The following is a 17,361-nucleotide window of genomic DNA, read 5'->3' as shown; positions in this document are numbered from 1 at the left end:
CCTCGTGATCCGCCCGCCTCGGCCTCCCAAAGTGCTGGGATTACAGGCTTGAGCCACCGCGCCCGGCCACAAATAGGAATTTTCTATATAAATGTGGCAAAAAGCAACCTATACACAGAATGAGACTCAAAGGTGACGGAAATATGGGTCGTATCCTTCCCTTCACTTCTTCCAAAAAAACAAAAAACAAAAAACAGAAAACATAAATACACCACACACAAGGTACTGAGACAGCACAAAGAACCCTGGATTCATGTTACAAAGCAGCAGAATAAAAGCCCTTGAGTTCCAATAACTATTCACTTTACCTGATGCTTTTCCACATTATCACTATAAAAATGGACATAGGCGCTGGGCACAGTGGCTTATGCCTGCAATCCCAGAGCTTTGGGAGGCTGAGGCAGGAGGATCACTTGAGGTCAGGAGTTCAAGACCAGCCTGAACATAGCAAGATCTGCCACTACGTTAAAAAAACAAACAAACAAACAAACAAAAAAACCAAAACACTGCGTGTGGTGGGATGTGTCTGTAGTGCCAGCTACTTAGGATGCTGAGGCAGGAGGCTCACTTGAGCCTAGGAAGTTAAGGTTACAGTAAGCTACAACAGTGCCACTATACCTGAGCCTGGCTGACAGAGTAAGATCACGTCTCAAATAAATAAATAAATAAAATAAAATAAAATAAAGCTAACCACGTGGGACATTTTGGGGAAAGATACACAGCTAGAAATGCAAGTTGGCATTTTCAAGGTTAAGGTACTCCACAATTTTGAGCAATATCGATCCCCATGAGTCAAATGGAGACCAAATACTCAAGGTTGAACTTTCTTTACAGCTGTAATTTCCTCCTCAAGAATAAAGTATGAGCTTTGAATGGTAAGTGAGTGTTCTATTTTATTTAGAAATCCAAGGAAATTAGTCCAAACAAATATGACAGATGGCATAACAAGTTTTTATGAAAATATAGTATAATTTAATTCTGCTAATAAAATGCTTAACTGCTTTTTACTCTCCTATGCTCATCCCTGGTATCAATTTATTAATACTTTATAGGTTTAATTCCAAAAGTTTTCTGAGGTGATTCAGCAAGTCAGAAAAATTCTAGGACTCCAGCAACACCTCAATTTCCAAACTTCTTTGAGAATAAAGAGAAAGCTGTATCTGGTGGATCAAATCTTCTAATCCTTAGCTGCTATGTTTACATTTCCTTTACACCATAAGCCTTAGTTGGTTCTCATCTATAAATAGATAAGTTTAATAGGAAGCCTCATTAAAGGGTAACTGGTATAGTATCTTGAAAAACTCTGAAGAGAATCAGTCACATTCTCCTAATGGGCCTCTGTCCAACCACCAATGTCCTGCTATCTTCATGCATGCCTAAGTTTTTGTTGTCAGAGTACAGTCTACTCTCGTTTGAAAATATTTGGAGCAAGTATTTGGGAATGGGGTTGGCTGCCAGCCATTCCATGTCTGGTGACTCCATTACAAAAGGAGACAAATTTCCCCAAGAGTTCTTTCCCTGTGGCTGGCAGAAAAGTGATCTCACTGAACAGTAATTTCCTTAGTCAAACACAATAAGGGCTCTTCAGCATCCAAATCAAGATAAATGTACAAACACCTTTCTCTCCAGGTTTGTCAAAAGAAGCTGAATTTCATGTTGGAAGACTGAGCGGGAACAGGCTTCCTTTCCTCGGTAGAACATGTATCTGTTAATTGATATCCTGGCACTATGAAGTGGTGAATAAAGAATCCTGAAAGGCCAATTCCATGGAGAGGGGTGTATGAAATCACTTGAACAATGAATGAGTCATAAAGGAGAAGTAAGGGCAATAAGCAGGGAAGTGAAAATCTGAGCAAGGAACATTTTGATCTTTTTGGTAACTCTGTTCTGTATCTGAGCTAAAAACTGAAGCTTTGTCACAGGCAATCAATACGAATATAGTGGGTAATTCAAAAAGGCAGCTGGGGCATGGGAAGAGGCGATTTTGAAACAAAAGGAGAAGAAAGATTTGCATTTGACAAAGAGTTGATATTATCTACCATTAACATCACATGGACTAGCAAAATTGGGCCTATGTGCCAAGTTCAGTAAACTGAGATTGAGAGAGAATTGAACTGGCATTCACAACTAGGTAAGAAAACATTTCAGGTAAGCTAGCAGGTCATAGAGAAAGAGATAAGATATTGGTGGGACTTCTACAAACCTACATGAATGAAGGAGAAAGATGATTTCTAAAGGATCAGCACAGGCCAGGTAAGAATTTCTTGAAGGCAAAACAGAGCAGTGACTTCATCTAGGGAATAAGAAGCAGGGAGGAACTTGCAAAGGACTGGGAAACTCAGGCCATCCCTAAGGATATATGAAAGCAGATTCTGGGAGGGATTGATAGCTTAATCAGGTTTAAAAGAGATATCCATCAAATCTCTTTGAATTAAAAGTTGAAGTATTTTTATCAACTTCTCAGAACAGAGAGAAGGAAAAGATACTGAGACTACATATTCTCTAACTGGCTAAATGAAGGTCAGGATTATATGGCTATACTGTTTTATCTTCTTTTAAATATTTCTATAAAATTCATTTTACAATTCTTAACTTTGCCTAGGTTGAACTAAGTGGAAAATAATATATAGTAATAATAATCATAGCAACTAAACTTTACTGAACAAATAAAGATAGATTAGCTAATTTAAACTATACCAAAAGCTCCTTTGATGCAGATACTACTATCATTTTAATTTTACATAGAAGGAAACTCAGGCTCAAAGAAGGTAAGTGAAGGATCAAGGTGAAGCCCCTACAAAAATTCAAAATCTGAATACTCAATCTCTATGCTAATACTGTATCTGTAAGTGGTAGGTTTGGCAGTAGAAGTAATACTATACAAACTTAACTCCCTAGAAAAAAACAATGGAGCTGGAGGGTAGATGCAGAGATAAAAACTAGGAGGGAGGAATAACATCAGCAGCAACTCCTACTGATCCAGGCCGTTATATTACATAGCTTCTGGTAATACTCCTGTCCCTTGAGATCCAAGTACCAATACCAGGGAAAAGGGCTTCTGGTACCTGTCAGCACACGCATGGCTCCATGGACGGCATTTAAGTCTCCGCTCACCAACATCTCCATGAGCAGGTTGAAGAGTTGGGGCCAAGCTTCAGGCCAGTCCCAGTGGGCAATGGCTGACACTGCATAGGCCACACTGGAGCGCACTTTGCTTATCGACTCTCTCAACCCATTAGGCAATAGCTCCCGGATAACAATTTTTGCCTGTAAGGGATAAAAGTCCACCTGCTATTAGATCAGGTTATAAGTGACTGGCAGAGCCCAGTTCAGTTGGGAACTGTGTTGGAAAAACAATGAGTACAATACAAGGTACTGCAATGAGTACAAGGTACTGCATAAACTTGCAATGAATTGTCAAGTTTATATATAGGAGTTTTAGAGAGGAGTCTTCTCTAAAACTCCTATATATAAACTTGACAATTCATCTGGAGGGTTCATCTGTGATCTCTACACTTATGTCGTCCATTACAGTAGCCACTAGCTACTGTACATGGCTATTAAAATTTTAAAACATTTAAAATTCAGTTCCTCAGTTGCACTAGCCCCATTTTAAGTGCTCAACAGCCATATGTAGCTAGTAGCTATTGTTTTAGACAGCACAGACACAGAATATTTCCATAACTGCATAAAGTTCCAACGGAAAACATTCCTCCAGACCTTACATCTCAAAATTTCTTGGGGACTCAGGATGATTGCACATTATTGCACTAAGTACAAACATTATTTCATTTAATTCTTAAACCCTTAGTTGGTATTTTTATTCTCATTTTGGAGATTTAGGAAATTGAGGCTTAGGCGTTAACTACATTTCCAATGATCTCATAGCTTGTAAAAAGCAAAACTGGAATTTGAACACAGACCAGCCTGATACTTGAGCTCTTTAATGTATATCCCTATGCCCGCAATGCCAGCCAACAATCTCCTTTTCTGCCTAGTCTTGATTGCTCCATGCTGTCAAAGAATGTTGATAATCTAATCTCTTAAAATGGACCCTCAAATCTCCTCAGGTAGACTAATCAAGTAACTGACTTACCCTTTCTGTAGTTTCAGGAGGCCTAAATTTCTCTGATTGGGCACACCAGTGAGTCTCCACATATTGTTTCAAGATGACTGATGCCAGCTGTGAAGAGAATAAGCCAAGTAGTACAGCAAGAAAAAGATTTTTTTCACACATAAAAACTATATACATGGCCTGATACATCTGAAGTCTATCTAAATCTGGCACAACATCCTAGGTTATTTATAAATTGGCCTTATTCTTTCCCATAAGGAAGTTTCATTACCAAGGAAAGGGAAACTACTTATAAATTGGGCCAGTCTGGACTTACCTGACGGATTGCCAGTGCCCCCTGGGGATCTACAGTCAGTTCTGCCAAGTGAACACCAAATTCTGAAAGAGAAAATTTTATTGAGTCTAAGAGCACCCAGGAAAGCCATAGCAATTTACTAAGCTCTAACCCTGATGCCAAAAAGATTTCAGAAAGAATCCTAATCTGTTGTTTCAAAAAGAGCTGATAACTACTAAGACTGACTCCTCCAAGTAAAAGAAACAAGTTGGCTTACAGGACATGCCTTGTTACAATGAAGTTCCAACACGCACACACTTTTTCCAGTCACCGCATAGCACCTTCCAGTCATCTTCCCTTCCAAGATGACAATACCTTCCTCTTATACCAATTACTGTGGTAATTGAAACATGGAGCCTGCCGTGGTGGCTCACCTCTGTAATCCCAGCACTTTGGGAGGCCAAGGTGGGTGGATCACTTGAGATCAGGAGTTCGAGACCACCCTGGCCAACATGGTGAAACCCCATCTCTACTAAAGATACAAAATTAGCCAGGCTTGGTGATGCGTGGCTGTAATCCCAGCTTCTCAGGAGGCTGAGGCAGGAGAATCACTTGAACTGAGGAGGAGGAGGTTGCAGTGAGCTGAGATTACACCATTGCACTCCAGCCTGGGAGACAAGAGCAAAACTCTGTCTCAAAAAAACAAAACAGGCTGGGCGCAGTGGCTCACGCTTATAATCCCAGCACTTTGGGAGGCCAAGGCAGGTGGATCACAAGGTCAGGAGTTCAAGAACAGCTTGGCCAAGATAGTGAAACCCCATCTCTACTAAAAATACAAAAAAATTAGTCGGGCATGGTGGCGGGCATCTGTAATCCCAGCTACTTGGGAGGCTGAAGCAGAGAATTGCTTGAACCTGGGAGGTAGAGGTTGCAGTGAGCTGAGATCGTGCCACTGCACTCCAGCCTGGGCTACAGAATTAGACTCCATCTCAAAAAACAAACAAAACAAAACAACAAACAAACAAAAATGGGACCAAAAACAAAACAAAACAAAAAAACATGGGACCATCTATTCCTGAGGACAACTTAAAAGGTGAGATTTCACAAGCTGCCCAGATATATGCCACCAATTATGAGCTGATTAAGTCCAAGAACACCTGGCTTCAACAAACTTAGTCCTAAAAATGAGTAGTTTTCAATAAGCAATGGCACTTGAACTGCACATTGGGAGACTGTAAATAACTCTTACTTCCAAATTAAAATTTATTTTTTAAAAATGATTATTAAAATAAATTTTGTCTTAGAGACAGGGTCTCTTTCATCCAGGCTGGAGTACAGTGGCGTAATAACCTAGAAAGGCTCAAATGAACTTCCTACCTCAGCCTCCCGAGTAGTGAGACTACAGATGCACGCCACTGTGCCTGGCTCCAAATTAAAACTTAGATCTAATATATACTTGCAAAGGAGTCAACTATCAAATATTTGTTTGTGAAAAGAGGAGGAAGAATGTAAAACCAACAGTGCATCATAATTTTTACACCTCACATTGTAGGGCTGTGCTATCCAATGCAGTAGCTATTAGTCACAATGGCTGTACCTGTAATGTGGCTGGTGAGACTTGAGATGCCTATAAATGTAATACACACTAGATTTCAAACAGTGTGAAAAAAAGAGGAAAATATCTTTTTATATTGATCAAATGTTGCAATACTTTGTCTATATCAGGTTAAATGAATATAGAGTTAAAATTTAATTTTATGTTTCTTTTTGCCTTTTTAATGCAGCCACTAGAAAATTTAAAATTTCACAAGTGACTCATACTATATTTCTGTTGGACAGCACTACGCTAAAGAATGAACAGCAGTTTTCTAGACTTGCTCAGTATTGGTAGATACATAGGCCACAATAGGCTCACCAATCCCATTTGGAGGGAGCTATAGATTAGTGTGATTAAGAGAATGGGCTGTTCAGGTTCAAATCCTGAAGCCACCATGCCTGTCCTTAGGTAAGTTTCCTTTCTAAACCTCAGCTTCCTCACTCACAAAATAAGAATACTGTTATCAGGGCCCAGCAAGGTGGCTCATGCCTGTAATCCCAGTACTTTGGGAGGTGGGGGCGGATGCATTACCTGAGTTGGAGACCGGCTTGACCAACATGGAGAAACCCTATCTCTACTAAAAATACAAAATTAGCTGGGCATGGTGGCACATGCCTGTAATCCCAGCTATTCGAGAGGCTGAGGCAGGAGAATTGCTTGAATCCAGGAGGCAGAGGTTGCCATGAGCCGAGATTGTGCCATTGCACTCCAGCCTGGGCAACAAGAGGGGAACTCCGTCCCCCACCCCAAAAAAATACTGGTATCGATATATCAAGCAATCCTTCTAAGACTCAGTAATATAGTATATGTAAAATGCTTTGCACAGTATCTGCCATAGTCGTAAAAACTTGAAGACAAAAATAAGTTATTTTGCTATTATTATTATTATTTTTTTTTTTGAGACGGAGTCTTGCTCTGCCACCCAGGTTGGAGTGCAGTGGCCGGATCTCAGCTCACTGCAAGCTCCGCCTCCCGGGTTTACGCCATTCTCCTGCCTCAGCCTCCCGAGTAGCTGGGACTACAGGTGCCCGTCTAGTTTTTTGTATTTTTAAGTAGAGACAGGGTTTCACCGTATTAGCCAGGATGGTCTCGATCTCCTGACCTCGTGATCCGCCCGTCTCGGCCTCCCAAAGTGCTGGGATTACAGGCTTGAGCCACCGCACCCGGCCCCTTTGCTATTATTTTTTATTGTCTATCATGAATACACTGTCTGGCTTTCCCATCTCATGTAAGTAAAGTTACTTTTCATGTAAAAGTTCCACCTTAACTGGATTCTACTGAAATAGCCATCCAAAGGGCATTTATAAAATAGAAAAGCTTAATACCAAGAAAGAGTTGTTACATGCAATGTTTCAGGTTCAAGGCTTATCCAAGTAACCAGGTTAAAAACTGCTGAAAATGGGCTGGGCGCGGTGGCTCAAGCCTGTAATCCTAGCACTTCGGGAGGCCGAGATGGGCGGATCACGAGGTCAGGAGTTCGAGACCATCCTGGCTAACACGGTGAAACCCCGTCTCTACTAAAAAAATACAAAAGCTAGCCGGGCGAGGTGGCTGGCGCCTGTAGTCCCAGCTACTCGGGAGGCTGAGGCAGGAGAATGGCGTAAACCCAGGAGGCGGAGGTTGCAGTGAGCTGAGATCCGGTCACTGCACTCCAGCCCGGGTGACAGAGCGAGACTCCGACTCAAAAAAAAAGAAAAAACTGCTGAAAATGATCTATGTCCATATTTTACAAAATAATTTTTGTAGACTTACAGAAAAGTTGAACAGTACAGAGAGTTCATGGATATCATTCATCCATTTTTCTCTTACCTAATCATGGTTCAGTGATCAAAAATCAGGAAATTAACATGAGTACAATACTATTAACTAAACTAGACTTGATAAGAACTTCATCAGTTTTTTTTCCTTATTGTCCTTTTTCCTTCAGGATCCCATGATCCCACATTGTATTTGGTTGCCATGTTTCCTTAGTTTCTTCTCAAGTGTGACAGTTCTTCATTCTTGTCTTTTGTGACCAGAACACTTTTGGTGAATATCGATCAGAGTTATTTTGTAGAATGTGTCTCAATTTGGGTTTGACTAAAGTTTCCTCAGCTTTAGATTGAGGTTATGCATTTCCGGCAAGAATACCAGAAAGTGATGCTGTGTCCTTCTCAGTATATCATATTAGGGAGTACATAATGTGGATAAAAATTTTATTACTGGTTATGGTAACCTTGATTACATGGCAAAGTCTGCTGGGTTTCTCCACTTAAAGGTACTGGTTTTCCCTTTGTAACTGATCCAAATCTTGGGAGCTATACTTTGACATTTTGCTATTATCCTGTTTCTTTTCAAACTCTCATCCACTGATTTTAGCATCCATCTGTGGGTGTTACCTGTCTAATGGTTATTTTGCATTTCTTTTATTCTCTTCACTTATTAATTGGAATTCTTTTATAAGGAAGTACTGTCCCTTCTCCTTTATTTATTACATTATAAAATATGTATTTTGGTTTTCATCCATGGTTCCTGGTTCTCAGCTCCTGTAAGCCTTATTATTTCCTAAGCGACTAGAGGAATATCTTTTTTTTTTTTTTTTTTTTGAGACAGAGTCTCACTCTGTCACACAGACTAGAGTGCAGTGGCACTATCTCAGCTCACTGCAACCTCTGCCTCCTGGGTTCAAGCGATTCGTGTGCCTCAGCCTCTGGAGTAGCTGGAATTGCAAGAGTGTACCACCACGTCCAGCTAATTTTTGTATTTTTAGTAGAGACTGGGTTTTGCCATGTTGGCCAGGCTGGTCTTGAACTCTTGACCTCAAGTCTGCCCACCTCAGTCTCCCAAAGTGCTGTGATTACAGGCGTGGACCACCACACCTGACCAAGAATATATTTTCTTAAAAAGTATTTGGCTTTTATCCTTGGTTCCTGAAGTAGCTCCTGAAGGATAAAGGTGAAAGACAGTCTTTTCTTACTTACAAGATACTTTTTTCTGTCTTTTTTCCCCGCACATCACCTCACCTTTCCTTTTCTTTTTTTTTTCCCATTCCCCTACCTGATGCAATGGTCTTAGGACCAGGGCCACAACTACATGTGCTGGAAGCAGGAATGATTCCTAAGCAAGAAATTGTAACTACGTATTGTAACTTAGGTCAGAATTCCTAATGGACTGATGGGAATGGGTTGTGCTTTCACCCCATTGAGCAAAATTGGGGCTAACAGTTAATACAGCTATATTGCCTGATAGTAAAAATAGCCCACTAGTTCTGCACCTCTGTAACCTAACCCTATCTGAATGGGGCGCACTGAGGAAGAGGTACTTGCTAGACTAGTATTGTTGCCTGCAATTTAGACCATCACAGTGGCTGATTGTAATGCCCCTTCCAAAGGTGGAGAAGTGTGGGTACTTATTAAGAGAGAAGAAACAGTAGCTTAGAGGAAAGAAATGAGTAAGTAGATTACGAACTGAGAGGATTCCAATATCACATTAACACCTCAAAAGAGGCTCAGAGCAAGAGATGACATTGCCTCTTAGCTCAATTATATCAAATACATGAAATGGTAAAGCTCTGTGTTTGCTGAGACTACTTCTGTTTTTGCAACCTCACAAGAATGAAAGGAAGCCTGCCAATCTGAGCGGCCTCACCCTGGGAGACATTCACACAATATGATGAACTAGATTATTAATTATTGAATGGGATTCTAGTAATGTGGCAGTATCTTTTGAGTTGGACATCCTTTTGACGTAAGGGATCAGGGTTTGAAGACCCAAGGGTGGACTGTGATTTTGTGAAATATGTATTTGGTCTTCAACTTCATTTCCTGTCAAACAGCTCCTAAAATCCTCAGAAACTCCAAAGTGATGTCTTTTTGTATGCTAATAAGCTGACTTGATAGCTGGCAGCTCCTAGGTAGCTTTGGGATGGGGGCTGGTCACTGGAAATATCTAGGCAGAATTAGAGGGCTGGGACTTTCATCTCCTCCACCTCACCCTGTGAGAAGGTAGAGGGGCTGAAGGTTAAGTTGATCATCAATGGTCAGTGGTTCAATCAATCATGACAGGGTAATGAAACCTCCATAAAAATGCCAAAGAACATACTCCTGCATTCCGGACCCTTCCAGACCTCATCCTATGTATCTCTTCACCTGGCTGTTTATTTGTATCGTTTAGAATATCCTTTGTAGAAAAATCTGTAAAAGTATTTCCCTGAGTTCTGTGAGCTGCTCTAGCAAATTAATCAAACCCAAAGTCCTGGCAACCGCAACTTGAAGTTGGTTTGTTAGAAGTTCCAGAGGCCTAGACTTGCAACTGGTATCTGAGTGGGTGGGGGCAGTTTTGGGGACTGAGCTTTCTTTTTTTTTTTTGAGACGGAGTCTTGCTCTGTCGCCCAGGCTGGAATGCAGCGGCCGGATCTCAGCTCACTGCAAGCACCACCTCCTGGGTTGACACCATTCTCCTGCCTCAGCCTCCCGAGTAGTTGGGACTATAGGCGCCCGCCACCTCGCCCGGCTAGTTTTTTGTATTTTTTAGTAGAGACGGGGTTTCACCGGGTTAGCCAGGAGGGTCTCGATCTCCTGACCTCGTGATCCGCCCGTCTCGGCCTCCCCAAGTGCTGGGATTACAGGCTTGAGCCACCGCGCCCGGCTGGGGACTGAGCTTTCAATCTCTAGGATCTGTAGACATGTTGGAATTGAACCGGAGGACACCCAGCTGGTGACCACTACAGAACTGACTGCTTGTTTGCTGGTGAGGAGAAATCTCCACATATTTTTGAGATCACAGAGGTCTTCTGTGTTGACTGTTGTAGTGCGAGAGCAGAGGAAAAATGGTTTATTTTTCCTAATATTTATTTATACCTATATGAACTCATAAGTATTTATTTCATTCTATGAGTTTTAATCCAATACTATCTTATTTCTTTTGTTGCTCAAATTGTTCCAGCTTTGGCCACTGGAACTCCTTCCAATTAACTCCTGTGTACTCCTATATGTCCCCATCCTTTATCAAGCACTTCCTTATTTTTTTTTATACACAAGATACTCTATACTTATCTTGTATTTTCTCTGCCCAAGCCCAGATATCAACTTCTCCTGCAAGGAACCCTGGTGCCTTTTAGTGGAGAGCTATATTTAGAAACCAAGATGTGAGCACTAGGTATGTTCATTGCTACAGGAGTATCACTATTCCTAGGGGTTCTCAGAGAACAGAGCTAGGAAGTACAGTATACCTAACCATCTATCCATCCATTTATCATACTGATTGATAGCCCAGATGCCAATCCAAACCTCGAGGTTCATTCTACTCTTCCCTTATTTGTAACTTCTTTCTCCAAAAGTGATAACACTTGGCTCTCGTCAACTACATTTAGTTGTTTTTTCAATCTTAAAATATGAAGCAATTACAGAAGTATTAATCCATACCTTTGTGAAAAACACACCTATTAACTGAAGTACAATTTTGGTGTATAGTTTTTCTAACTGTAACCTACATGATGCAGTCAAATACTATTTTACTCTTTGTAAATACTATTTTACAAGTTACTTAGGTTAGTTCTTCCTCTCACCTAAAAAGCTGTTATTCATTTGTAAAACATTTAGGTTCATTTGTTACTACTTCTGCTCAATTTTTAGTGCCTCCTCATTGTTTGATTTTAATTATTTATTTATTTTGGTATGTGAAACATTACCATGATTCTCAGAGTCAAAGCTATACAAAAAGGAATATTCCAAGAAGTGTCACTTCTTCCTCATCCCTATTATCTTGTTTTCATTACCCACTTCTTTACACCCCTTCCCCACCCACTCCATGCAGACAGGTAACCAAAATCAGTTTCTGATTTTCTTTCCTGTATTTCTTTTCCACACATGAGCAGACACATTTTAAAAAATATTCCCTTCTTGTTTACATGAAAAAGAGCATATTATAGACACTTTTTTGCACTTTGCTTTTTTTTCAGCTAACATTGTATCTTGCGATTTCCACATCAGTTCACAGAGATTCCTGAAGCTCTTCTCTACAGCTGCATAATATATGTACATATACTATATGTTATTCATATGCTCTCCTCTGTATGGACAGTTAGTTTTTTCCCCCAATATTTTGTTTTTATAAACAATGCTGCAGTGAATAACATTGTAAATATGTATTTTTCAGCATAGATTTTTCAGAAGTGGGATTGTGGGTCAAGAGGTAAGTGCATTTGTGGAGCTATTGGGTGTGATCAAATTTTCTTTCAGAAGGATTGCACCAATTTGTACTCCTACCAGCAATACATAGGAGCATCTTTCCAGTTTTGCCAACAGAATGTGTTATCATATTTAAAATTTTTTGGTCAGGTGCAGTGGCTCACACCTGTAATCTCAGCACTTTGGGAGGCTAAGGCAAGCAGATTGCTTGAGTCCAGGAATTCAAGACCAGCTTGGGCAACATGGTGAAACACCAAAATAGCTGGGCATGGTGGCTCATGCCTGTAGCCTCAGATACTTGGGAGGCTGAGGCGGGAGGGTCACCTGAGTCCAGGAGGTTGAGGCTATAGTGAGAAGTGACCATGCCACTGCACTCTAGCCTAGGCGACAGAGTGACACCCTGTCTCAAAAGTAAATAAAATAAATTTTTTTGTCAGGCTGACAGGTGAGAAATGGTTAATTAATATTGTTTTAGATTGTATTTCTCTAACCATAAGTGAGTTTAAACACTTTTCGTATGTCTGAGTGTTGTTTTGGTCCTTTGTTCCTCAATTTTTAAGAATTCTTTATATATTAAAGGTGTTATCCTTTTGTCTGTAGTATACATTGTGGGGAAAAAAATTTCTCCCAGTTTGTCAGTTGTCTCTTGATTTTTTATGTGGTGTTTTTCCCATGTAAATTGTAAAAAAGTTTTATGTAGTCAAATTTATCAATAAAATAATTTCTTTTATTGCCTCTGGATCTTGAGTCATAGTTAGAATCCCTTTCCCTATGTCAAGTTTAAAGATAAATTCACCCATGTTTTCCTCTAGTACTTGTATGATTTAATTTTTTCTGTTTAGACTCCTAATCAATTTAGAGTTTATTTTAAAAAAAATCTAGTGTGAGATATGAGTCTAATTTCAAACGGCTACATAGCCATTGCAGCACCCTTTTTTTTTTTTTGAGATGTTGTCTCGCTCTATCCCCCAGGATGGAGTGCAGTGGCGCGATCTCGGCTCACTGCAAGCTCCATCTCCCAAGTTCACGCCATTCTCCTGCCTCAGCCTCCAGAGTAGCTGGGACTGCAGGCACCTACCACCACACCCGGCTAATTTTTTGTATTTTTAGTAGAGACAGGGTTTCACTGTGTACCCAGGGTGGTCTCGATCTCCGGACCTTGTGATCCGCCCGCTTTGGCCTCCCAAAGTGCTGGGATTACAGGCGTGAGCCACCGCACCCGGCCTCATCGCAGCATTCTTTGTTAAAACGTCCACCTCTAGTGATTTGAGATACTACCTTCATCTATGTTCAATTTCCATAGGCACTTGTATCTATTTCTGGATTTTCTCTTCTATTCCACAGTTCTATTTGAGTACAGTGCTGCACTGTTTGTTTTAATTATACAGGTTTTATGTAATGTTTCAATGTCTGATAGAACAAGTTCCCTCTTGTAGTTTTCCTTTTTCAGTGTTTTTGGAGCTATTCCTCCTTGTCTGTTTTTCTACATGAACTTTAGAACCAACTTGTCTAGCTCATCTATTATGCTGAGTTGTCCTGTCCAATCGCAGAGTATGTTTTTCCATTTGTTCACATCTGATTTTACGTCTTGGAAGGCAGAGGTAGGCAGATTGCTTGAGCTCAGGCCTTTGAGACCAGCCTGGGCAACACGGTGAAACCCTGTCTCTACCAAAAATACAAAAATTAGCTGGGCATGGTGTTGTGTGACTGCAGTCCCAGCTACTTGGGAGGCTGAGGAACGACATCACTTGGGCCTAAGAGGCAGACGTTGCAGTGAGCCGAGACTGAGCCACTGCACTCCAGCCTGGGTGACATAGCAAAACCTTGTCTCAAAAAGTTTCCTCTAGGCTGGGCACGGTGGCTCATGCCTGTAATCCCAACACTTTGGGAGGCCAAGACAGGTGGATCACCTGAGGTCAGGAGTTCGAGACCAGCTTGGCCAACATGGTGAAACCCCATCTCTACTAAAAATACAAAAATTAGCTGGCGTGGTGGCAGGCGCCTGTAGTCCCAGCTACTCGGGAGGCTGAGGCAGGAGAATCACTTGAACCCCCCAGGAGGCAGAGGTTGCAGTGAGCCAAGATCATGCCACTGCACTCCAGCCTGGGCAACAGAGCAAGGCTCCATCTCAAAAAAAAAAAAAAAAAAGAAAGTTTCCTCTAATAGGTTCTTACACATTTCCTAAGCATTTACTTTTTTGTTGATACCGTAAATGGTTTTGGTTATTAAAAAACCATTACGTCCTCTATCCTTTTATGATTTATGTGAAAGCTACTGATTTTTATATTTTATTTCCTGTTATTTTACTGAATTCTTAGATTCTTAACTCATTCTTGTTATGCCTTTAAGCTGCAGTTTTTGATCCACTCCTATGGCACCTATCATTTCACTCAGGAAAGTGGATTTTTTCTTTTTTTTTGCATGACCACCACAGAAGAAGCCACATTCTTTCTGAGTTATTAAATGATTAAATCACAAGCAAACACTTGAAACTTGCAAAATCCCCCTACAGATAATGCAATCCATTCTAATTCCTAGGATTAATTTGGTTAGTACAGATTCTGGTTAAATCTATAAAACCTATTTGTCCAAGAGAAGAAACAATAAGTGTCTACAACCCGAAGATATGGGAGTCAACTTTCAGAACTGATACTAAAACACAGATGAGTCAGATAATTCAGGAAGATCTCTTAGATGCCAATGTTCAAATTCAATGGAAAAAAGCACTCTAAAATGCACATGTGAAATCCATTTAAAGGAGAAAGACAACTACTAAGGCCATCCACAATTCCTTTGAATTCAGATACTTAGTGTGATAATGGATGCTAACTTCATGGCCTCAAGTCTGCTTAGAATGTCACTGTCCACCCAGAATTGGCCTCTCTAGACATGGTGAACCAATTCTGGTGTGCCTTATGTAACTTCCTTCACAATGACATACAAGCACATTCAAAAATTACCTGGGACATACAGTATTTTTTTTTTTTTTTAAGATGGAGTTTCACTCTTGTTGCCTAGGCTGGAGTGCAATGGCGCAATCTTGGCTCACCGCAACCTCCACCTCCCGGGTTCAAGCGATTCTCCTGCCTCAGCCTCCCGAGTAGCTGGAATTACAGGCATACACCACCACGGCCAACTAATTTTGTATTTTTAGTAGAGACGGGGTTTCTCCACGTAGGTCACGCTGGTCTCGAACTCCCAACCTCAGGTGATCCGCCCGCCTCGGCCTCCCGAAGTGCTGGGATTACAGGCGTGAGCCACGGCGCCTGGCCTGGTATTTTCTTTTAAGGCACTATTTAAATAATTTTTCCATAGGTCATTATGATTTGGATTTTTAATGTTCCTAGCAAGAGCATAATTTTGGATCATTACTACAGGGACAAACTAAAACAAGATCAAAATGAAGAAATTTTCAACATACAGTGTGAAAAGATACTGAGGAATGAGACTTTTGAGAAAAGTTTGAAACTTAAGACTTTATAAAGCTTAAACAAATCTGAACAACTGTCCTTCCAATGAAAGCACTGATACTCATATAGTTGTAGAGTAATACTGAGGCTCCCAGTTCACATAAGGGAAAAAGAACCATACATTTTCCAACAGTTCACTCTGGCACTGATCCACAGGAGTCATTAGAGCATGAAGACCAGGCAAACTTCACACACAGGTCCTGTCACAGTTTAGGGGTCCTTTCTCATCAACCAGAGAATTCCAAGTCTATTCTCTTCAGAGAAAAGCTTAGCATTGATATATTTTTTCCATATCCCTGCCAGAAGGATGCACTCCAGTGATGATCACAATAGCCAGAAGCTCTTCATTCCAAAAGTTAATCATGTCTGGTAACCTATCAAAGATCATACACAAAATTCCACTAACCACCTTGCTCCACACATCACTGAGACTGGAAAGGATGGTGAGAATAAGAGATCAGAAGATTAAGACCCACGCAGGGGCCAAAAACCCAAGTTAACCAAGGGATCTGTACCTACAACAAGTATTTTAAGATGGATTCCTTCGAAAAGCTAATTGTTTCACACATGAAAGAACCAGCATTAAAGTTCAAGTAACATATCTATTTGCTCAAAAGCAGATAAATAATGGCAAAGAAAATCTTCAAATAACATCATCGTTAACTAAAGACAAATTTTAAAATAAAATAGATGAACAGATTTTCTTCTCTACAGACCCCTAGAGTTTCAAAAATTATGACCACATGTCCATTATGACCACATGTCCAACATGACCACATGTTTTGAAGCCTCAAAAATTCAAAGACAAAGAGCTTATTTGCATTAGGTTATAGGGGGATGAAAGACAGAAAATACAAAATTATTTTACTTAATCCAATTTAGTCTTTCTAGACCACATACCTACTAGAAATACAAGGATATCACTCACCATTTGAGACTGTCGTACCCATAAAATGTTAGTTTACTTAAAAGCTATATAAATAAATGCTTCCAAGGAGTATGATGTTGATGGTAAACTCTGTGCTATAAAATGGATGCAAAATTAGCTGGGTGTGGTGATGTGCATCTGTAGTCCCAGCTACTCAGGAGGCTAACATGGAAGGATCACTTGAGCTCAGGAGTTTGAGGCTGCAGTGAGCTATGATCATACCACGCACTCCAGCCTGGATGACAGAGCGAGATCTTGTCTCAATTAAAAAACAAACTAAGAAACAAACTAATGCAAAGAAGGAAAAGCCAGATAGTAGTCCTAAAGCTCTCTGCCTTACTTTAAATCTGATTAACACATTTGCTCCTATCCATTGGTTTCTGTTAAGTAGCAAAACCCTACTTACGCATTTTTCACTTAACAGAGATACAGTATTTTTTGAAATACAACTAAGTATATCTGTTAAAAAAAAGTACTTGTGTGTGTGTGTCTGTGTGTGTGTGTTGGGGGACTTCTGGTTTTACTGATTGGTGTCTTTAACACAATGTCTTGAAAAATATGAGAAAGAGGCAGGGCGTAGTGGCTCATGCCTGTAATCCCAGCACTCTGGGAGGCCGAGGTGGGTGGATCACGAGGTCAGGAGATTGAGACCATCCTAGCTAACATGGTGAAGCCCCGTCTCTACTAAAAATACAAAAAATTAGCCAGGCGTGTGGCAGGCGCCTGTAGTCCCAGCTATTTGGGAGGCTGAGACAGAATGGCGTGAACCCGGGAGGTGGAGCTTGCAGTGAGCTGAGTTTGTGCCACTGCACTCCAGCCTGGGTGACAGAGTGAGACTCTGTCTCAAAAA

General features: G+C 40.7%; 1 protein-coding gene across 2 annotated transcripts in view; it reads right to left on the bottom strand.

Annotated features, from left to right (window-relative positions):
* Positions 1–17,361, bottom strand: part of IPO9 (importin 9) — a 58,412-nt gene that overhangs the window by 33,685 nt on the left and 7,366 nt on the right. For both annotated transcript variants that reach the window (XM_017896477.1, XM_017896478.1), the window contains exons 2-4: positions 4,392–4,453; positions 4,097–4,183; positions 3,066–3,267 (exon numbers count right to left, since the gene is read on the bottom strand). In XM_017896477.1, coding sequence (XP_017751966.1) covers positions 3,066–3,267; positions 4,097–4,183; positions 4,392–4,453 — 351 coding nt within the window. The remainder of the gene's footprint in view (positions 1–3,065; positions 3,268–4,096; positions 4,184–4,391; positions 4,454–17,361) is intronic.

Source organism: Rhinopithecus bieti, unplaced genomic scaffold, assembly GCF_001698545.2.
Source record: "Rhinopithecus bieti isolate Rb0 unplaced genomic scaffold, ASM169854v2 scaffold_24392, whole genome shotgun sequence".
NCBI classification, from domain to species: domain Eukaryota; kingdom Metazoa; phylum Chordata; class Mammalia; order Primates; family Cercopithecidae; genus Rhinopithecus; species Rhinopithecus bieti.
The sequence above is the reverse complement of the archived record's forward strand: the minus strand, read 5'-3'. Positions and strand labels throughout refer to the sequence as shown.